The following is a 24,115-nucleotide window of genomic DNA, read 5'->3' as shown; positions in this document are numbered from 1 at the left end:
TCAGTTATTTAGTTTTATTTAACACTAGTGTAGAACGTGATGACCACCATATCACTTCATTAAAAACTTGTATTTACAATAATATCAGCATGATAATAAATTAATTCCATAAATTATCACTAGGTTTACATTTTGGTAAATCTCACACGTTGCCAGAGGAGGAAAATGGTCTTGTATGCCAGGTTTAAACTAACCAAGATTTACCATGTCCCATCTGCAATTAACAATGTGGCTCCTGTATTAAACTATTCATAAGGTCATTATCAAATAAGATTATCTGAACTTAAATTATTAACCATAAACTTTAATTCGCTGTCTAAGGAAGTCAAAACAACCGATTGGAATGCACAATACATTGACAACGCGTGATTCCAGACGTCATTTTCACGTCTTTTTGACTCGCTTGGCGTTCCATAGTAGGAAATTACAGAGGAAGCAAGGAAGGACGTCATCTCATCATGAAAGCCCAAATGCTTATGACCATAGGCTATGTGGCGGATAAAACTTGGTTGAAACTAAAATCGTGAATGTATTCATTCGGTATAAAAATGCAAGATTTTTTTCTGTTATGGTCAATGGGAAATGGCGAGGTGCAGTGAACGCCACAATGGTCTGAAGCAGCATTTCTTCAGCCCGTTTCATTTCACGAAGTTCTGATTAACATTGCTGTCTGGCAAGTTCTGGTAAAGTTTTCATTGGTTGCTTTATGTAGCGCAAGGGGAAGCCTTATTGATGGCCGGACAACCAATGGAAAGTCCAGTACCCTTTTCAACAATATAGATTTAACCAATAAGAAGTGCCTTGAGGCGGGTATGAAAATTCTATGGTAATCTAGTAGAGTAGCAAGGTAAACATCAGTTGTTCCGCAGTTTTATTTAAAGCGCTGTTCAGATTGGCAACCCTGGCGGTAAGTGCGCATTTTTGTTCGGTAGGAATAATTTACCGTCACCATTATCCTTACAGTAGATCGATTGTGAGTTTGTGTACGTTATCTCCCTCAAGATAAAGTAAAGACAAGTAACATTACATGTTTTTGATTGATTTATTTCGGATGGGATGAATGAACTGAATGTAGCTTGTTCATGAATTAACCCTAGATAGTTTAACAGTAAGCAAGTTGCTTTGTAAAATATTACTATATTACTGCTTTTTAAAAGTAGCCCACTGTACAATGTTGCTTTCCTAGCTAACCAACAAGATGAGCAGCATTCAAACGTTGCCATGTTGTCCCATCGAATGAGTGTCGATCGTGAGAATGTTTAGTAAATAAATGTCGCTTGCTAGGCTATGTGGAACGTGACGCGATGCATGCTTTCCATGAGAAACATGACTAGATGCGTGACCGCTATCCAAGTTGTTGGGTGTGCCACGATGAGTCGACTGGATGTGTCGGTGTGAGTCCAGTTAAACGCAGACAGCTAGAGTGATAGCTACACATTGTATCCAGTGTTAATTCAACTCTAACATTGGAGACTACATGAGTCCAGTGTCCATATGTATGTAGCCTAGCTAGTAGCCTACTATGTATTAGTTGATTTAACGCTGATTGCTAGCATACCGTGATGTTAATGTATTTAGCTCTTCACTACGCCAAGATCGACGAATTTGTCAGATAGCTACTTTTTCTGATAATTTAAAAGGTAAAATTTCTTACGAGTTGAGTACCCAGACAAGCTATAATGATGACCGTGTGGTCAGCCGTCGACCACAGACATACTTTTTCAACTTTCCTGCTACTGTAAATGTGAATAAGATTGATTCATTCACGTTTATAGAATTGTCTTATTATTGCCATTTCAGGACAACTGAGGAAAAGTCTGAACTGAGTTATTTTATTGATCTGTTTTAACAACATAGTAGCCTATATTATGCTTACATAGCAAACGAGAAGTTAATAAGTTTTTATTTTTATTTTCTTGGCTTGATTTTTGCTTTTAAATAGGCTATTTGATATACATAAAGAATTTTTATATTTTGGTGACTATAAACAATGTATTTAAAGCTGACTTAGAATTGGACAGTGTCACTTTATTAATTATAAAATTTCCCAGTGAAATGAACTGTACAATATTATCTGAAAAGGAAGAGCTGTGTTATTGCCAACACAATCCTTTTGTAGTGGTCAGATTAGTCATTGGTCCATCCCAGAATCAGACTGTGACATCATCAGCAGACATATTGGCAATATGGGACAGGTACCCCCTCCCCCCTATCGTTTATTATTTTAAATAGCATGCAGTTGTGACAGCCTTCAATGTATATATGTTGAGGCAGTATACCTTTCCTCAGTGAGACGACTCCTTTACGAACAAGACGGGGTAAGCTGGGTGGGCGGCATCTGAAAGTATTTACATTTACAGAAGTTATTGCAGCCTCAGTGAAAAAGTTCAACATGTGAACTGAATGATTACTGTGCATTTAAAACAATTAGTAATGTAGTGAAACAAATTCCCGGGGCAGATGTTGGCTTCCTGAGCCCATATGTGTAATTTCATTGACATGCCTTTTACTTCCTCCCTGGACTATTTGAACGCAAAGTTGACAAGCCATTCTAAGATTATGTTTGATTTGTGGGATGACCTTTACAGGATAGCTTGCAGTTTAGGTCATATTATGTCCCTAGTCTAGTGTTGGGGATGCAACATGATAGGAACAACTTGCTCCCAAGCCACCATACCAAAACTGAACCCAGCTGACACTGTTTTTAACACAGTTGCGCTGTGCACGCGCACCACATTTGTAATTGCTATTAGGAATAGGCATTAATAGGCTTTGAGAGGGAGTCGGATGTAAATTCGATTCAGTCAACGTGTCACCCAAATGAAGGCCATGTTTAAAGACCAATAGGGGGGTTCTTGAAATAGATGGTTAATACGTTTGTCCGAATTCAAAATATGCCAGTGTTTATTAATTGGGTCAAAGACGACCTCAATTTCTGTGTCCCCAGGCAGTTACTCTCATATGTTTTTTAAAATTTGTTTAAATATTGTTTAAGTCATTCACCTCTGACCCCTTTGTAGGCCCCAATACATAATTGTATTTAACAATAATAAATTCAGGGATTTTTTTAACACTAAAGTGCAAAAAATGTCATTCAGCAACATGCTCTCCACCTAAAATCAGTATAGAAAACTCTTTGTAAAACACAAAAAACGAGAAATAATAAACTATACCCTTCGGCATAATGTTGTGTCCTGATAAATATTTTAAAGTATTGACAAGATACCCCTTTAGAAACAGCATTAAATATCTAAAATACTTTTGTCCCCAAACACAAATATTCCTCAATGTCCTTCAGCAACATAATCATAAGAAGCCATTTTGAACTTAAATCACATGATGCTAGTCATGTGGCATGCCATGTGAAAAAATGAAGTTTAACAGTGAAGGTCAAGGTCATGGTTGTAAATAGGTGGCCAAGCAACTGCCTGTCATTGATGGAAATGTATGAAATTTGTCATTCAGCGAAATGGATTTCGTCATTCAGCGAAATGGATTTCGTCATTCAGCGAAATAATTTCGCCAAAATGTCATCGATGTTGCAGAATGACTCCATGGATTTAGCTTACTTTTCTTTGATGTCAGTTGATTTCTTTAGCATTTTATGCAATTTGTACCACTTAATACACTATGCTGAATTATTGTTTTCCATTTTAAAATATTTTTAACATTTTAACAGATGCCTTTGACAAACAAAGAGAGGTGTGCACGCTACCGTGCAAAGATGAGGGCAGATCCTGTTGCAAGGGAAGAGAGGCTAGCTAGGAGAAGGGCCAGGTATACCATGTATAAGTAACAGTTATCAGTATAGGGCCTGCCAGGGGCATGGCTAGAAATTGTGGGCCCCATGAAAGAGTATTATATTGGGCCGCCCCTCCTATATGTTTCAATGATACAATATTTTTGAGGGCCCCAGTCTCTTCAGAGTCGAGTACCACTACATAACTGCATTGGGAGCATAATTTACAATAAAGATGAAGAATGATCACTACTATTGCCGCTATAAATGAATGAATGGATGGATAGATGAATAAATAGATACATGTTGTTATTGATTTGTAGCTATCAATGGAGGAAGCAAGATGGACGTCATTCAATTGCATAGATCAAAATGAAAACAGGTTCAGAGACTCACCTGTTTATATGAAATTGAAACTATGTTCATACGTACCTTGTTATATGCAACTTAAAGTTACAGAAAAGCAGAATTTGTTTTTATTGTCATTCATTTGCATAGATTAAATTGAAAAGAGGTTCAGAGACTCACCTGTTTATGACAATCATTTCAAGTTTTTAACGTTTTAACAAATTGATGTTCTGAGACTCCAATGTATTGTGAAATCCGCAAAATCATCTGATTTTTAAATGTCATTAAACCATTCACAGTTCAACAAATATGGGAAATATGTATCTTTATATTTAGGCCTACACCCCCCATTGATGAAAGTGTATTCTTACACAACTATTGATAGTTATATTACAATTAATTCTGTCCTAAATGACAATTTGTCATTCAGAAAAACTAAATCCATCATATGGTAACATAGTCATAATTAGTTAAAAAATATAAAACATTTAATTGCTTTACCACAACACTCATTATGAAACTTAACTTTAACAAAGAAATGGATTTTTGGGAAATTTTCTCTCATTTTTAACTTTTTATAAGAATTGCATTGGAAAATTGCTGCCGTATTGGAGACAGTAACAGCAAAATGCTAAATATTTCATATATAGGTTTTAAGATAGAATTTTCTCAGTAGGTATTATTTTTAAATAGTGTGGCATTTACAGTGTCACTATGTGTTATTATGTGACATTATTATGAAATTGATTTTATTTGGAAAAAGAAAATATGTTGCTGAATGACATTTTGGAGGGGTGACATCTGATGAAACACAAAAAAATTACCTAATTTGCTTTTTTTCTTGAGGGGCGCGTATGAAAATGCTAAGTTAACACTTTACCTAAATAATGTTACAATTAACTTGTAATCACATTTTTTAGTTTTTGCTTTTTTGAAAACCTAAAACTTCTTTGACACAATTACTCCTTTAAATTGTTCAGAGAACTTTGTATATTTAGTGCAAAAAACAATTGGGTTGGATTTCTTCTTTGGCCTTGACTTTAGAAAATGTATTCTATTTTTTTTTGTAAATTTTTTTGTTATTTTGCATGCTCTAGAATACTCTCCTTGTAGCCTCATTCTAAACTTCAAGAGGAGTGCAGTGCATCATATCTCATTCACAGGTAAAAAGAAAACGCATAACATAATCGTAATGAATGTAGTGTTTCCCATACATTGACTTTTTCCCTGCCCAAAAAGATTTTTTGTATTTAGTGTATTGCCTATTTCTTTAAGCGACATCCACTAATCCCTGTCAAATAGTAGCGATAGTGAGATGCTTGCTATCGCAGCAGTACTGCTGATAAAAGCAAGGCTTCGTAAGAGCCAAACATCCAGTGTTTGGAGGCGGCAATGTGTGCTTCAGCACCCGGTACACAAAGCAAGTTATGCAAGAAAAACTTTTTTGTGCAAAGATAACTGACACATCACCACTTCTGTCGGTCTTTATTAGACGTGTGCTTTATATACTTTCATGGCTGTAGACTTTATTAAATTTTGACAATGAATTGTCCATTGACTTAACATGGGGAGACACTGTGCTAACTTATAAGTAAGTGCTAACTTATAAATCAGCTTCTCCAAGTTTGAAGAATTTTATTGTTTTACAGTTCTTTACAGTAGCAGCCAGTCAGTCATACAGACGCGGACTCTGTCTGAAGTGGCAAGCAGTCAATTAATGATAATGTGTCACATCCAGTCAAGCAAGGGGAAACCATGTAGCTAGTCAGTTCTATTAATATCAGGGACCATATTGTCTTTGCTGTCTGTTAGATAGATATTTATGGCTGGGGAGACTATTGTTGTCTTGTAGAATCTTCTTGGCCACTTTCATGTCTGTCTAGCTAGCTAGCTAGCTAACTTAATTCTTCACAGTATATTGTGAAAATATTGCAAACCACTATATTGTGTTCATTAGTCTGAAGAGTATAAAGTAGGGTATTTGAGAGAAGATTTGAATTTTAAAAAATCTGCCCAGTGGTGAGTACAGGTTGTTTAAAGTACAGTATACAGTAGCAGTTGTCAAAGATGTGTGCTGATACACCTTGATAGAGAGCAGTCTGATGTTAGTGTTAGGGCTGATCAATTTAATTTCCTGTTTTTTGAGGCTTTTGGCAAATGCAAACATTTCATTTAAAACGTTTCTTGTGATTTAATTACTGTCGTTAAATAAAGGTTGCTAAACGTGTGGTGAGTGTTTTGGTGCAAAATATGATAACTTGCGTGCACCTTTGTAAGAATGCAGAACAAAAATCCTGAATTATTTTGGTTTGATGAAAATGAGTTTGACTGAGTGGCAACGTATGGGCTAGTTTTATTTCTAAAGCTTGGAAAATTAGGCAAACTAGACTGAATTATACATGCATACAATATGAGATCAGTTTATTTGATGCATGTCAAGTATGAAGGCATACAGAATATACTATTCATGTTTTCCTATAATTTGTATATTTGGTCTCACACCTATGTACATGGAAATTGATAGTCTGCCTTGTAAGCCCGTTTGGGCTGGGCATCTATTGATGCAAGATACTACATTGATACCAGAATACAGACCCCCCATCTGAGTAGATTTTTGTTGTTGGACATAATTTAGTCCATCTAAATGTCAATATATTTTAGCACTATTTAGTTGTACATAATTTCCAGTAATGTTATGATGGTCAATTTGAGAATATATCAACAGTCAGGTAAAAGTCATTTGAAAGTCTGCAGGGAAGTCTAGTCACGGTTGCAGCCGTGCCAGCAGTACAAGGAGAAGGAGCAAAAATCTAAGTGTATCTTCGTAAATCGATGATCACAAAAAAATAAAAAATCATCTCTGTTTGAAGTTACAATTAGGCGTGAGGTCTCCTGTTGGTTTAACCTTGGGGTTAAGGCAAAGATTAGGTTAATAAACAACTTTTTAGGTTACGGTTTTGCTAGCTTATCAAAAAAGTGACGAGAGGACCCAATGCGAGCCGACAAGAACGCGCATCAGGCACCCAACACTCGACGCAGGACGTAAGGCACCGCCCCTGGGTCAAATACAAAGTTTTCAGGGAGTCCCAGCACCATAAAGCATCTGGAAAACTGCGATATAAATGTAACGTTTCATTAATTCATTCATTCATTCATTCATTCATTCACTCATTCTTTCAAAAATATATTGTTTTTTAGATCTGCCAAAATTGGTGCAAATATTATTATTTGACATGGTATATAGTAGGGGGAATTAAGCTCAAAAAATGGCCAACTCTTTATGCGGTGGATAGAAGCACCAAATTTGGTACAGACAATCTTTAGGATGCATCTCACCTTCTCAGAAGGGGTGCCGAAATATTCGGACCCATTAAAGGCTTTTTAAAAGGGAAAATCAAAAATGGCCGCCAGAAAAGACCCAAGGTTCCTAAAATGTGATATAATTTAGAAATTTTGGCTTATTATGCTAATGTTAGCTTTTATATTTATAGTAAATACATTACATTACATTACAGGCATTTGGCAGACGCTCTTATCCAGAGCGATGTACAACAAAGTGAAGACAAGTATTGAAGGATTTGCCCAAAATAACCCATGAAAATTTTTTAAAATACATTTTAAACAGCTTTAAACACCAAACATAGGCTTAAAAAACAGTTGGAATGAGATGACCTTCAAAATGAATCATTTTCTGAGTGGTATATTTGAGGGGGCGGGGCTGAACTAATCAATAAAGGCAGTATATCAGAACAGTGCTCAATGACTTGATTAGCCATGTATTTTGTGCTAGAAAAAACATTCCCCCTGGATTATGAAGTTCACATTTAGCATGTAACTATCTTAGGTTAGTTTCCCATTGAGCTACCGTAACTTATACAGTTTACAATTTTGACATTTAGCAGACGCTTTTAAACCAAAGCATGTTGAACAAGGTATCAGCAATCTGTGAACACTGGGGGGGAAAAAAACTGTTAGCTCCTCACTGATAATAACACAGAAGGGTGCTGTTTACAAACTGTAAACAAGTCCTACTTTCTCCACGTTTTCTTGCTATTCATTGCATTTGTTGTTTAATCTGGTTATCCAACTTATCTATCGCATGTCTTGCTAGATAACTGTACAACGTGCTGGTATTTTACAGTTGATTATGGTTTGCTTTCATCACCATCAAAAATATAGCATGCCATGTCTTGCATTAGCAAATGAGATCTTATACTGCATGTTAGAAGCTTTTTATTTGTTATTACCTTGTAAAAAGGCTTAAAAACAACCAAGAAAACAAGACTTTAAAAAGACGAATAATTTATTTTAAAAACACCAGCAGTACAAATGATCGTTGTGGCTCACCTTCTTTCCCTCTGCCCCTATTGACAGTCCTTAAATAGCTTGAGCCAATCAATTGCACCTGATTTCAATTGCCTCAAATTAACAAATTACATTCAATTAAACAATTAAATGAAATCAATGAAACAATAAATACAATCAATTAAATAATTAACAGGCTAGTGAAGGTCCACTCCTTCACATACCTGATGACAAATGTTAGCAACCTTGAGATTGAAATGAGTCCATTTGGGTGCATCATAGGTCAATTGCCAACTGTTTAGACAGCCATTTTGAATTTCTTCAATAGCTCACTTCCTGTTAAAATATTTTTGGGCACCCCTTCTAGGGTGTCTTATAATCACCCAAGAAACATGTGTGCCTTTATGAGGTCTTTTAGGTACCTTTTGAGTCAGCTGCAAACTGTTTAGGTGGCCATTTTGATTTTCTTTAATAGCTCACTTCCTGTTTAAGATTTGTTTGGGCACCCCTTCTAGGATGTCTTGGGGTCGCCCAAGGGACATGTAGTGCCAAATTTAGGCTAATGCTTTTATGAGGTTCGTTAGGTGTCTTTTGAGTTGACTGCCAACTGTTTAGGCGGCCATTTAGAATTTCTTCAATAACTCACTTCCTGTTTAAGATTTTTTTGTGCACCCCTTCTAGGATGTCGTAGGATCACTCAAGGGACATATGTACCAAATTTCATGCTTGTATTCGCCGCATAACGACTTTTCACGTAATTCCCCCTGCTAATAATCCATACATCTAGTTAAAAGATTGATAGCCCTCCCAGCCTCACATGCTATACAAGTGGTTTGCAGGATATATGCATTTGATTACACTCAACAGACCTAACTCTTTCATTGTAAGTGTTTATTATTATTCCTGTGCGAGTTTGTGTAAAAGGTAAGTTTTGGGTTTCAGCTCCTTCAATATTAAGATAAAAAAGGAGTGCTTGAAAGAGTGAAGGAGAGTGGAGCAGTCTGTCGCAGTTGTTTATATGGGAATGGTGGTTTGTTTCAAGGACAGAGCTCTAGCTGAGGGTCAGCGAGGACCAAGCTTGTACCCGCTCACGTGGTGCAGTCCAACGCTGTATACTGTGCAGCAATCTCACAGCTTGTATAGTAGCGGTCTTTGCTACTTTTTTCCTGGGGGCCAGAATCTTTTGGCGCATATAGGTTAAGCGTTTTCCACAAGCTATTTATAAAACAAAATGTTATGTGTATACACAACATTGAGGTATCTCAGACACATGCTAATAGCTGAACATTATTACTGTGTTGCTGGTAAGAGGCACATGAACACGCTGCAGGTTCAGTCCTAGATGTTGTCACAATTTTTGATATAAATGGACAGAACATTATTGGTTTTAAGCTTCTTATTGATGGCAGGGCCAACAGAAAATATGTGGCGGGCCACGCTTGGCCCACAGGTTTATAGTTGAATGGGCCTAATGTATTGGGGTGTCAATAAGGTTTCACAAGCCCCACAGTGGGTGGAGTTATGTCATGCTGTCAACCACTTGTATGAATAAAACACATGTATAAGGTACAAGATATCTTCTTAAAGATTTGCAATTTGGTGCCTGCATCCTTTAAAGCTAGCATTAAAAATGTCTGTATACACAAGTCTGTATACGCGAAACAGCAGAATAACATGCATTTTCATTAATAAAAAGAGTATTGCCATATGCAATCATGGGCTTACATGTATAATTTTTTTTAAAAGGAAACTATTTCTATTTCAAAACAAAACTATATTGTAACTATGAACTGTGCATAGTGACTGATGCTATCAATGACCCTTTTTTTTCCACCTGAGATAACAAAACATGGCTGTTATAAAAAAATTATGTTGATAAGATTGTTACAAAGGCCAGTGGAAGGACATGGTGTAACTAGTGTTGGTTGTTTATTTTCAGGACATTTAAAGGTGGTACAGTTTAAAGAAAAAGCTCCTGCCAACATTTTGAACCTTTAGAATAATTTAGAATACCACATCTGTTGTGTAAGTTCATTCTGAGCTTCAGAGAAGAAAAACGTCTGAAGTGAATTGATATTGGACTTGGGAGAGTTGGGAGTTGAATGACTACTTGTCTAGTTATCTGGTAATGGTCTTTTATGGGTATTTAAAATTTTGGGGGTTTTGTGGTTCTTCATGATCGCTTAATGCATATTTTCTGCAAAGCTTCAGGATTTTGTGTTAGGATTCAGGGGGTTGATTTGAATCCTCACCCCAAGATATGTCTCTAGTGCAAGCATGTGATCAGTCCAGCAGTGCACTGATCAATCAAGATCCATATGTAGCTGCATATTGCTTAGTCCAGCAGTGTGTGTACTCACTTCAGCTGCATACTACTTAGTCCAGCAGTGTGTACTCACTTCAGCTCTAGTGATAGATTACATGCGTGTACAGTTCAGGCAGTTGTATTATATTGCTGGAAGCACATATTATTCCTCATGTTTTTGAATTTTATGAGTAGCCTATGTATTGCATACTCATGTGGGGAAGAAGCGCTGTTGTATCTTATGTTCAACTTATTTCCCACCAGCTCACAATAATAGTAATAAAAGTTCTATAATTATCTAACCTTGCGACACAAAGGGGATTGATATTTGGACGTGCTTGGTTGGAATGTGTTGGCAGTGAGTAGCAGCTGTGCATTTCTCTCTGATTGCTTGTTGTTGTTGATTTGCAGTTCTGAGCAGTAACCTAGCGATGAGCCCTGACCTGCTGTTGGGCCTCTGTTTCAATGTGATCAGAACTATGATAATTTAACATTTGATCGAGGGAATTGTGAGATTTGTGGCAACAGAACAATTTGATAATTTCCTTTAAGCTGTGAATATAGCATGCATTTGACTATGAGATTGCTTCTGTTTGTCACCTGTGATGCCATGTTCAAGGCCTAAGTTTCTCTTTGAGGCTGACCATTGCAGTCTCTGCACAGAAATATCAGCAGTGAAAGGTGCGGATTTGGTGGAGGTATACCTCATAATAACGTACACCTCTATCCTTTCTCATTTTTGTAAAACTTCAATGGGTGATTTAATTTGAATTTGGACATACCTCCCATACTAAGCAAAGGGAGCGTTGACATAACTCCCAGAGAGAAATTTGGGGTAGTTTCTGTTCTACCTTACATTACATTACATTACAGGCATTTGGCAGACGCTCTTATCCAGAGCGACGTACAACAAAGTGTATAACCATAACCAGGAACAAGTATGACGAAACCCCTAGAGAGAAGTACCGGTCCAAGTGCAGGGAACAACCGCATAGTTCAACTTGGACCCTGATGGTTAAACTGATTAACACTAACAACGAGAACGGCAACAACGCAATCTATGGAAAAAATACAAGTAGTCGTTAAGACAGTTAATGCACCTAAGTCACCTACGAAACAGTCACCTACCTGTAAACAATATTAGCTTGCAAACTAGCTCATGTGTTTGACATGCTTGCTCTTCTGGTGATTGTAGAAATTAAATCTCTGTTCATACATAACCTATCCGATGCTTACAAAACATTTTTAGGCTTTGGTGTGGTGGCTTTAGGATTAGAAGCATGTGTTTTAACACAAAGACTTGATGAACGGTTTACTGAAAATATTATGTCCTTACATTACAATGATGGTATGAATTGAGGTAAATGGCCCAAACTTTGTAGACAGTGTAACTACATGTGAAGTGTGAAACCCTTCATTGAAAGCATTTCATTTTTAACTGGCTGTACAACTGGTAATACTACATATTGATTTCTCGGACCCACACATATACAATGTTCCCATACAGTTAATTTATTTGGGTGACCCACCCAAATATATTTCCCCTGCCCCAATTTTTTTTTCGTTATTTAGTTGTCTATTCTAAGCAACACACTGTACTTTCACTGTGCAAGCTGCCACCCTCCCTCTTGTAGCTCATAGTAGCCGTGTGTGGAGCATGATTTGGAGGACAGTTGTGCGCCCATATCTGTGCCCGGTAATTTTAAGTTTTTCAAAATGAGTACAATTTTGCCATTGTGCCCTCTGCCCAAAGCAAGACTGCGAATTTAGACTGAAAAAGTCAACAGCTAACGTTAGGTTAGATAGCTGGAGTTAGCTTTTGAAAATGTTTTTGCATTTGGCAGGCAGAGCTATGGTTAGAAAAATTCTTCTTTAAAAGGGAAGGCTAGAGTAGAAAGGAAAAACTGCACCACAGGTAGGTTACTATAACATTACATTTATTTGGCAGGCACACGAAGCAATGTACAATCAGTGCATAAGGTCATTGGAACAACTACAAAACACTGGTCCAATAAGGTATAATACTCACTATGTAACAGTTATTCATAGCTATGAACACAGTAAGTCCAGTTCACATTGTAAGCATAGTCTAGGTCAAAGAGTAATGTTAAGTCAAACTAGGAGACATGACAACAAGCTACAACATCAAGATAACAATACAAGGGCAATATAAGTGCTGGATGAAGGTACATGTAACATGAAAGTGGTACAGGAGGTAGATGTGTGACATGAAAGTGGTACAGGAACAAAGTGGAAGGATATAACTGATAAGAGTGATCCTAGAATGAGAGTGCCCTGCAGAGTGGAGACAGTTATTCCAGATATAGTCTGAAGAGATGCATCTTCAGACCACAGCGGAAGATGGGCAGTGACTGAGACTGGTTCGTAGAGGCACAGGGAGTTTGTTCCACCACTGAGTAGCTAGGGTGGAGGAGCACCATGGTAGGGACGAGCAAGAACCATTCACCTGGTTGGCAGGGGGCGCAAGTCGCCCTGCTGCAGCAGAGCAGAGCGGTCGAGCTGGCATGTAGGAGTGAATCATGTCCTGTAAGCAGGTGGGGGCTGTCATGTTGGCTGCAGAGTAGGCAAGGGTCAGGACTGTGAAACTGTTCCTGGCAGCAACCGGTAGCCAGTTGTGTGACCTCAGCAGAGGAGTGACGTGAGAGAACTTACATTGAAGCCACACTGTACACGGCGCCGCCTGGTGGCGACGCTGCCTCCATTCATTTTAAATGAGAGGTGGTGGCACATCTCTGCAAAGCATCTTGGGATTGCAGACGGCATAGGGCTAGGCGGCAGGGGGGATGGCCAAAGTTTAGCTTGACCCCCCCAGCGGTACAACTCCACGTCGCAGTAACCAATCAGATTTGATCTAAAGATCCGTCAAGTAAATTGTCCCACTTTTCCAATTTTAGTTCCACATTCTATAGTTCCACAATGGAGGACTGACTCGTAATTGCTGTATCGTATGTATGTTGTGAGAAAAACGTAGATGTAAGTAAAATCAAGGTGATCATAAAACTAATAATGTATTAGTTGTTAGTTGTTCGTGATCTTTTCTACCAGCCACGTAGCAAGCTAACCAGATATAACTTTGAAGACATTAGCTGGCTAATTAGCAAGAAAATGTTTTTTGTCGTTATTGTTGGTTGTTACTCACTAGCTAGACATTAGACAGCTTCGCTTGGCAGCTGACTAACATCTTTCACAGCTAGGTTACTGCAGAAATGTTTTTTATTCAGACTGGACAATAACATGAAACACGACATTAAACCTGGTCAACATTTAACAAACAAAACTGTCTGTCAAAAAATAGGTGACACGCCCACAAGCAGCTGATTGTGGGACGCGGGAGGGGCACCAGGCGGCGTAGCCACGTACAGTGTGGCTTCAACGTTAGGAAGGTGAAAGACAGTCAGCAGCAGCATTCTGAATCATCTGTTGTGGCTGTATGGCACAAGCTGGCAGGCTTGCAAGGAGCGAGTTGCAGTAATCAAGACGGGAGGTCACCATAGCCTGCCTGTGGGTTACAGATGACCACACCTAACTCTTTGAGTACCCTTGGGTATATGCTATCAGGGCCTGCTGCCTTATTTGTCTTTCATCTCAATATCAGATAAGACATTCTGAGTACTGAATATGCCTTCCAGTCTACTTGTAACCTCATCCCTTGTAAAACTTTCAACAAAATAACTATTTAAGGCATCAGCAATATCTTTATTCTTATAAAGCCCTTTTCTTGTATCTTTTTGACATTGGCTTGTCTAGAATTAAACATTCAGGCCATAGAGGAGGCATTGTTAATTTAGCAAAATATATCAAAACTAACTGCAGAATGATTGCTAGTCCCAAGTAGCTCAATTAGCCTACCTCTATGCGACAGATTTTGTCGGCGTCATTATGTAGCACCACATCCAGAATTGATTTCTCTCTTGTACACTCATTGACATACTTTGCCAAAAAAGGTCATTTATAACATCTAAAAATTCTACCTCACTTTTTCATTGTCCTGTCATCAATTCCCAATTAATAGCAGGTAGTTGAAGTCACCCATAATAATAGTCTCACATTCCTGACAACCTTGTTTTATGTTTCCTAAGAGCATTGAATTCACACTACTGTCTGAAGCTGGTGGCCAGCCTACTGTAAGGCCCTTTTCATGCTCCTTATGAGCTTAATCCAGATATCCTCACTAGGCATGAGCTGGTCAATATTTGGTATTATCTTCACATTAAAATTTGCTTTTACATAGGGAGCTACACCCCCACCTCTCTTACTGGGTCTATCCTTCCTCATGAGTTTGTATTCCTCTATATCAGTGGTCTCTAACCCTGGTCCTGGAGAGCTACAGAGTCTGCTGGTTTTCATAGTGACTCTGAACTTCATGAATCAATTAGAGCAGTTGATTGCACAGTTAACTCAACTCACCTGGTGTTGGGTCTCAATTGGGTGCTGATTTTAAGGTGAAAACACAAACCAGCAGACCCTGTAGCTCTCCAGGACTAGGGTTGGAGACCACTGCTCTATATTATATGGGGGAGTGTCAACCATGTCAACTATACATTTTTCCTTGCCTGGCTTTACACATTTTTCTCCTCTTCACCATTCCCTCTCACCACCAGGAAAAAAAAAATCTGTTCTTGCCAGATTTGTTATGACAACCAAAGTGACCATGTCTGAAATCACTTTCTACTTGTCAACTGAATAATTTGTAGTTATTCAAATCGTAGTTACATTAAACCATTACAATTTGTCTGACACCCACTCATAGACTATAATCACTTGCCCCATTGTAGTCCATAGCAAAGCAGGTACCTGGGGCATGTGCAGCAGTTTGGGGCTACATCTCTGCACTCACTGCAGTTAGAGAGTTGGCTGAGAGCTCATTTCAGTCTGGATGACAGCTACTCTTTTACAAATAAAAGAAAATCTCAGGGTGGAATTCACCATTTTGGTGCATAGATGAGATCCTCCTTCGAGTCTGTTCTGCACAAGCTGGGCTGTGGGCTGTGGGAAAATAAGCAGGCTGGTGACATCATGTGTTTACTAGGGGAACCGTGGATGTCTTCATTGTACCAAATCAGCATGAATGGAGCTGCTGATAGCTAAGTGGCCATTCCAGACAAGGGTGGGAATTGTCAAAATGTAAATGTAAAAAGCTGATCATTCCCTTAGGTTCCTTTTCCACTATGTTATACAGGTCTAATTAGGCTATGAGCTAACTTGCTGCTCTTGTTCACACAGGTGTGAAGGAGAGCCATTATGGCAGGTGATATGATCTTGGTGGTGAGAGGGCTGTCCAAGCTGAGCCAGGCAGTCACAGAGATACAGGCTACTGCCCCACTCAGCAGTGCTGTCCTGGAGGTGGGCCACAGCGTGCAGGTGACCATCATGCGCTCCCTGAGTGTCAGTGCGCAGAAGATTCAGGTGGGCTATGGTTGATACATCACACTGGACTCATCCAACTGGCCAGTTAATTCACCTGTCCATCCACCTATCCATTAACCATTCCATCAATTAATTCCTTCATTATTTCATTTATGACCTGTTTTTCATGTTCTTTCGTACAGTTGTATATTCACTAATGATGCTGGTGCACTCGTTAAGCAATTTGCACAACCCTGGGGGAAAACCAGTGGCAACCAGAATAACACACTATTGTATGAATGGTGATAGGGAAGGATGGCTGGCACTTTCTTCCACCTCATTACAGTACAGTGGAATCCATTTTCAGTGAAAAGCTGCGTACATTCTCCTATCTCCAAGTGGACATTTGAGAGATGAAGGGCCACAGCTGTTCAGGTCGAAAATTCAAAAACGTGTCTTTAGGCTTGTATGAAAATGTTCTTTCATAAATGATGAAAATATATTAGTTTAGGCATTTATATATGCATTCAAAATATTTCCAAGTAATGGATGAGGTGGCCAATGTCTGTAGCTGGGTTGGAGAACTCTGTGACTTGGAATATGTTTGAAATCCCCCCCCCCCACACACACACACACACACACACACAATCACGATATAAACTCGGGTATCTGAAAGAAGGTACTGTAAGACAGTAGGATGCAGTTTATCACAGGTAATGGCTGTTGAAGCAGGATGAAAATTAATGTAGAGCTGAGTGGAGCCAGGTGTGGGCCACCTTTCCAAACAGGAAAGTCAAGTGTAGCTGTATGACTAAGAGGTAACTATCTGTAAGTTGGCACGGTAGTCTGGGAATATGAGTGCTGAGTATTGTTGTACAACTCATGTCTCCACAGGCAAGAGACAAGTGAGTAATTCTGGCCTTTTATTTTCCATTCTTTTACATTCCTCTCAGTAATTATTTTGTTTTGTCTCCGCAGGATGTCTCCCATTTCGGGGCAGACAGGGATGTATGGTTGGAATTTTCTGCTGCTAAGAGTAACCTAGTAGACTTTGGACTGGCCAGTTTCAACAAGTCACTTAAGGACTGTGGCCATTGGCAGAAGGGGGTTGAGAGTGGGGTGCCCAGAAAATTTGCACGTACTTTGTGGACAGTAGCTGGAGGATACATCTTCAAGGGTGATACAGACCCAAGTGGACAGTGTTTTGGGCAGACTCGCTGCTTTCACAGGGACCACTCTTCGGTCAGTGGACTTGCGGCCGAGGATCTTAACAAAGCCAGTGAGACTAAGAAGAGCAATTCCAAACCCCACAAGCAAATGGTAAATTTTCTTGGTTGTGCTCTTACCATCTCTCTTGCTCGCTCTCACACACTCTCTCAACAACTTTTTTCTTTTCAAATTATAAATTGTATGATATACAACTACCTTACTAAACTGTGGGCCTTAACCACTGGATAAATAAATGGATAAATAAATGATTAAGTTATTATAAGAAACACCCTCGTCAAGGAAAATTTCACAACTCTGTTTTAAGTAGTAGTGATTACTAAAGGAGTCAATGAGTTTTTGATCCAGGACATGTATAGTTTAACCTGCTGTATATATGTGATTGCTCCGTATTTTATTGCAAACTAAACCTGAACACCTGAACAATTGCACTTTTTTGCTTCCTAACTTATAAATATAAACTAATCTAAGTTAGTATTGTAAATGGTACAAATGTCTTGCTTCATTTAAGCCAAGTCTCTGTGATGCTCACATCTGGAGTTATAAAGCCTTAAATAGGGTACCCCCTAAATGGGCAAGGATTGGCTAGATTTGGCATGTGCACTAAGGGATTAAGCTGGCTTGCTCAGAAAAAAATATATTAAAAAATGATTGGTGATGCTGTCAGTATTCTGTGTTTTTTTTTTTTCCCAAGACAGGGCATTTTCTATTGTAAAGGTGTTTTGATTTAAGATTTCACTTTAATGTTATTTGAGTTGTTAACCTCTTAGCGCAAAGCCCCTAGTGGTCGGCACGCTGGCGTGCCGAGATTACTGAACTCAGACATTCAGTGCTACTGCAACCAAAGTAAAAACAGAAACGTGTTGTTTTAGTTTCTTTAGTAGACGATACACGACAACTATACCGACTACGGAGTTTTACAGCGGCACCATTGTCGCTCTGGTGGTTCATTTAACACTCACCCCCTCCCTACAGTCTCATCTGCAACTACACCCCCCACCCCTGACATAATGGACAATATTGTCTACCTTGGCATTCATAAAAATATTCTTTCACCACTCAAAAATCCGTCATAGCAACAAGATAAACCCGGCAATAGCCCTAAAATATGCCAATACAGCGGTGAAAACGCTGCTCAGTGAATAACAAAATAAACGAGAAAAAGTTTTTAAAAATGATACCATGTCATTCTACAGTCAATATCTGGGACTAAATATTGAATGTCTCTGTCTCTATCTACTGAAAACAGATAAGATTTCATCATTGCTATGTAAATATTACAGTATTAAGATTATTATTAGTGAACAAATAAGCATTTATAAGAAACTCAGTTGAAGTGGGGCTTGAACCTGTGGCTCCATGATCTGTAGACCTTGACATTACTGCTGAGCCATGACGTGACTAGCTGTAGTGTCTGGCAATTTTCTTGGGTAAAAAGATATGTCCATTTTGCGTGTGTATGCAACATTTTGATTGGCTGGTGTTGGTGAAGGATTGGCTGGTGTACATAAAATGACCAATGGGGATACATATTCTTTGTGGGCTAGGAGCATTTCTGGGTTAGGGTTAGGGTCAGGAAAAAGGAGGAGGAGGAGAAGGAGAACATACAAAATCCCCTTAGTTTGGGGCTGTATTGTGTGGACATGTGAAGTTGTTATTGTTATTGAATTATCTCTGTTGAAATGGAGTCAGAATGTACCGAAATTAAGGTTTTTAAGGGCTGAGAGTCTGTGGCTGTTGCTGTTATTTCTGTGGGGAACCCTGAAAAGTGCCAAACTCTCTGTGCTTTATAGGTATGGGGCATGCTGCCCCGCCAAGGCGTATCTTGGCAAGATGGCATACCTGCCATCCCAATAGATAATATGTAGGCCTATATGTAGGCTATATGTGTGTGTGTATATATATATATATATATATATATATATTTATACTGTGTGTATATATATATATGTATATATATCCATAACCTGGCAAACCAAGCATGTGTCCAGTAGAAATTCCTATTGTGTTGATTCAAAGAGGAATTTCCAACCAACCACAACTTTCAAAGTGTATTCCGTGGTCTAGTGAAATATTTCCCTTTGAATAGTTTTCTGTTGTTTCTGACTGTTGTTGTTGTTTCTGACTGTTCTGTTCATATACCAAATCATCTTTGACTAATCAGTAACTGTGATATTTATCACTCGGATATAAAGTGTCCTGCTATTGAAGTAACTGTGGTGCATGATCAACGTGATCTGGTACCCTGGATTGACACAGTATCAGATTGATGTTTGTATCCTCACAGTACAATTATACATTTCTAAAAAAACAGTTGAATGTACAGTTCAAACTGAACATGCCATTATACATTTTTCACCCTTTCTGTTCTCTTGCTTTTTTAAAGCTTAGTGAAAGAGCAAGAGAGCGAAAAGTTCCGGTCACACGGATAGGGAGACTGGTGAATTTTGGAGGTAAGATTAATTTCGTAGTAACATAATTATCCTAATTATGTCAACAACGTGCTGGTTTATCCTTTTTCCTCACGTAATTGTTAGCATGTTGTGACATTAAATATGTAAACTGAGTCTATTGTGTCTTTATGGGGAGTTTTACAGTAAAGTTAGTATTACAGTCTGTTATCCTTTTTCAGACGATAAGTGACTCACAAAGATCTGAACATCTGCACAAAAAGTTCTAAACCTTCACTTGTTGCAATAATATTATTCTAGTAATTGATCAGTGCAGCCTTTTATATTTCTATGGTACCTGTGATCAGCATTGTTCTTGAGCTCAATGTTCTGCTGTCATTTGATTAGTAATAATCAGTAAACAAAAGGCTGAATTGAGTCTTAATCTGAAGAAAAACATGTTTTCAATGTACAAAAATGGCAAGTTACTCAATTCATTCAAAGCACTGTCTGTAAGTATTTAATTCAAACTTACTAAATCTAGGCCTGCCTTTAAAAGTACTGATATCAAAATTGGGCCAATTTACAAGAAACAGTTTTGGCTATTTTAGATCACACAAATTAAATAAGCTGTATTCCATTGCAGTGCTACCCAATGTTTCCTAAATTATTTAAAGTAACTTGGCCCTGTGTTTTTTCATCTTTCTATCTGAAGAGAATGCGGTCATTGAAACTCTGTGAGACATCCAATGGCAATCAGTTGTAGTGGAAATAATCAGCAATTCAGCTGTGCTACATCTAAAAAAAAAAGTTTTTAAATGACTACACTATATGTGTGAACAATTGTCTGTATCCAGTGTTTTGGGTGTATGAGAACAAAAAAAGCATTTATTATTATTATTATTATTATTATTATTATTATTAGTAGTAGTAGTAGTAGTAGTAGTAGTAGTAGTAGTAGTAGTAGTAGTAGTAGTAGTAGTAGTAGTAGTAGTAGTAGTAGTAGTAGTAGTAGTAGTAGTAGTAGTAGTAGTAGTAGTAGTAGTAGTAGTAGTAGTAGTAGTAGTAGTAGTAGTAGTAGTAGTAGTAGTAGTAGTAGTAGTAGTAGTAGTAGTAGTAGTAGTTAGTTATAAAGAAAACTATGTTCATGAATAAGACTTTATTTGGCTTACTCCATAGACATACAGGACATATATATTCTGAAAAACAACTAAGTGATAGTGTACTTCTGATACTGGACAAAACTAGATTTCTTTTTTTAATCTTAAACCAGGATGTATACAACACCCAGAAAAAGTTTGGAGTGGATAGAACAGAGCAGTAAAATTTGACATGCGTTTTCCCAAAGGTGGGCCCAAATCCCCTGAAAACCTCTCCAAATTGGAATATTGTGTATGTCATTTTTCCCAGCCGTATTCCACTTCCAGATGTTAATTCCATCGAGGGTTGTCCCCTCTGGATTGCCACAAAAAGAAAATTCTTTATTTACCCATTCTCTCTTTTTGACTAAGCTCTGTATTTCAGTCAAATGCTGTCCTTTTGAAGAGCTTCTATGCGCAAAATGTATTCATAATTATTTATCACACTAACTGTATTCACTTATCAACAATCAGGCCACTTGGTTTTACATTGCTGTGTGCTCAGACCTACATTCAGACTGCGTGTCAGCAGTAAACATCAGATTTACAATAATATAATGCTCTTTATCACTACTGCAGTGTCTTTTATGCAAAGTATTTGCAGATAATCAAACAAAGCTCCAATAAAGCATGTGCTAAGCTTCCACTCACTCTCTATGCAAAAAAGGCATAGATTTTGCAAGTTTGAATTAATGACTTTGACAGTCCTTTGCATGTGTGAGTAACTTAGAATCTTTGTATGTCGAAAACATGTTTTTCTTCAGATATCATTTATTTGTGTACTTTCGTACTGTGTTATGAGTAAGTGATAAAAGTAATACATATAGGCTGTGAGAGAGACATGCATACACATAAATACATGCAAACACATACATTCTCGCTGAAAGAAACACAAAGGTATGGATTTAGTCATTTATCCTTTACCATGGATGACAAATAATGTGTTTGTTATATTTTACATTGAAGTGTTTTAATGGGGTATTGTGTACACGACAGACGTAGTAATTGTTTGGACGTCAGTAGAGGATCTATAGAGCTAGCTAACATTCATTTAGAAATGTGGTGTTTGCAGGGTGGCTACAGTAGCCTAGTCAAAGGGTAAACAGTAGAAACGCGGTCAATTTCTCACTTTTAGAAAATCAATAAACCTGCTGTGAAGAAGTCCATAGCCTATGGCTTCCCCTTCGCGAATTTTCTTAAACAAATGCATTGAATGTTGTAATATAATTGGAATATCTGTATTTCATAAGGAAATAAAGTTATAAACACTTACTAATGGCCGTGAATGGTGAAATTCCCATACAACCAGCTTCTTTATCTAGTGGACTGAATCTTAACACAGATTTCTGTGCTTATTTTTGGTGCTGTCTGTACTAATGCTATACACCCGCTCTGCCCACTCGTTAGCAAGCTAGTTAATGTTAAACTTGGGCCAAAATGCCGAAAGCAAAACTAAAATGTGGGTGTATTTTATCCTGAAGGATCCAAACAATACAATGTACCTTTGCAAAAAAGGGACGTTCCTTAATGTTGTTATTTGCTATTTCTTTTAAAGAAGGTAGATAACCATTTCAACTTTGACGCGTGTTGAGATACAGAATGGATTTCTGAAACATGAATGAGTTTCCCACAGAGATTATGCACTTGCAAACGCAATAGTGAGTTTCTAATGAACTAGCCTTGGGGGCTGCAATTTTATTTTATGTTTTTAAACAAGTATACTTCTACATATGTCAGTTTTGCATGTGTATCCAATGTTTTTATTGGATGATGTAGCTAAATGTCCAATGGGAAGACTGCAGGCCCACAGATGTTCTTTGTGAGCCTGGAGCTTTTGTGATGATGTCATTTTGGGGTTTTATTGTGTAGATGTGTGAAGTTGCTTGTGAATTCTGTCTGCTGACATATCTGCCATCCCAATTTCTCTTGAACCTAAAGGGACAATGCAGAGCTACTGGAAACAGGAAACTAATACTCAACAGTGTAATAATCTATTGAGGAATAATTTTGTGATCACAAGCTGAGTTCATTTTCTATGTCTCTGAATGGCCATACTTTTTGGGGGCGCCACATTATAACAGTGCTGTGTTAACTTTCAAGGGTTTGCTCTTGGAAATGTTGATCATTTGTCATTCAAACTGCTTCATGTGTATGTTGTGTTTCTTGTCATTACTTAAACCAGCAGGAAGATCAAAGAAGTTTGTTGAAGCAGTTGCTTGATTAATTTCAGCCACACCCCATTCTATGTATGTGATGCAGTAGGTTTCATATGGACTTTTGTTTACTTGCCTGTTTTTTTATACTTATATTTCTCCCATTTGGAGAATAGAAAGTAGAGATTTTCACTTGTCATAAGTGAAGACTGGTCTTCAGAGAACAGTTTTAATATGCATACCAGAAGTATTGAGGCAAGGCAGTGTCTGGTTTCCTTTATTAAACTAAAAGAAACAGCAAGAAAGAAAAGTTTCTTACTCCATGAGAAAATTGGATTGAAAATTAAAAATGAAAGCTGGAAAAGAAAAAAAGCTGAAAATCCAAACCATGCCAGATGTTTTATTTGAATACTGTACTTAAATAAAATGACTGGATGAGGCTTGGTGTTGTCCCCCTGCAGGTCTGGCAGTAGGTCTCGGCATTGGGGCATTGGCAGAAGTGGTCAAAAAATCTCTGAGGTCTGAGGAGCGAAATGGTAAGTGGAATTGTTGACATAGCTGATGACAACCAACAGTAAAGAAACAGCTTTCAGCTGTCACTGTATTAAACTTTGTTGTCTTTTAACCTCAAAGTGTATGCAAATTGCGGTTAATTTATAAGCAACTTTTTTTTCTGAATTTTCTTCAGTTCCCTGAAAAGTAACATTGGCTGTAATTGTTGACCCATCCCATTAAAGTGTGGTAGTGCCCTCTATTAGTCTGGGAGGCTTTAAGAACATCCTGCAAATCCCTTCAGCCAGCCACCACTTCTTTTCACACTGCAGTCCACTGAGCTTGTGTGTGATTGAAAATGATTGTGTGATTAAGATATTAATTATGAATTTACAAACAATATAAGAATGATTTTAAGAATGGAAAGAAATATAAGAATGATTTTAACAGGTTGATTAATAATTGGGGCAACATCTGATCTGTAGTTTGTTGCATAGTGGTTGTATGTGCTCTACGGATATGCTTTTGAGAACCAATGGAGTAAATGTTTAATACACGACTAACTTATTGTAAGAAACACCTTTGTCAAGGAAAATTTCACAGCTTTGTTTTAAGTAGTAGTGATTACTAAACTATTAACCACTTAGCGC

General features: G+C 38.0%; 1 protein-coding gene across 2 annotated transcripts in view; it reads left to right on the top strand.

Moving 5' to 3' along the window:
- Positions 1-458: 458 nt before the first annotated feature.
- Positions 459-24,115, top strand: part of LOC135254791 (atypical kinase COQ8A, mitochondrial-like) — a 56,916-nt gene continuing 33,259 nt past the window's right edge. Inside the window, exons 1-5 of one of the 2 annotated variants that reach the window (XM_064335298.1) lie at positions 459-907; positions 15,942-16,124; positions 17,043-17,384; positions 19,678-19,744; positions 23,435-23,509. In XM_064335298.1, coding sequence (XP_064191368.1) covers positions 15,960-16,124; positions 17,043-17,384; positions 19,678-19,744; positions 23,435-23,509 — 649 coding nt within the window. In that variant the 5' untranslated portion in view covers positions 459-907; positions 15,942-15,959. The remainder of the gene's footprint in view (positions 908-15,941; positions 16,125-17,042; positions 17,385-19,677; positions 19,745-23,434; positions 23,510-24,115) is intronic. The other variant, XM_064335306.1, reaches the window with a different exon arrangement.

Source organism: Anguilla rostrata, chromosome 1 (genome assembly GCF_018555375.3).
Source record: "Anguilla rostrata isolate EN2019 chromosome 1, ASM1855537v3, whole genome shotgun sequence".
NCBI lineage: Eukaryota > Metazoa > Chordata > Actinopteri > Anguilliformes > Anguillidae > Anguilla > Anguilla rostrata.
Note: the sequence above shows the minus strand (reverse complement) of the source record. Positions and strands in the feature narration are given on the sequence as shown.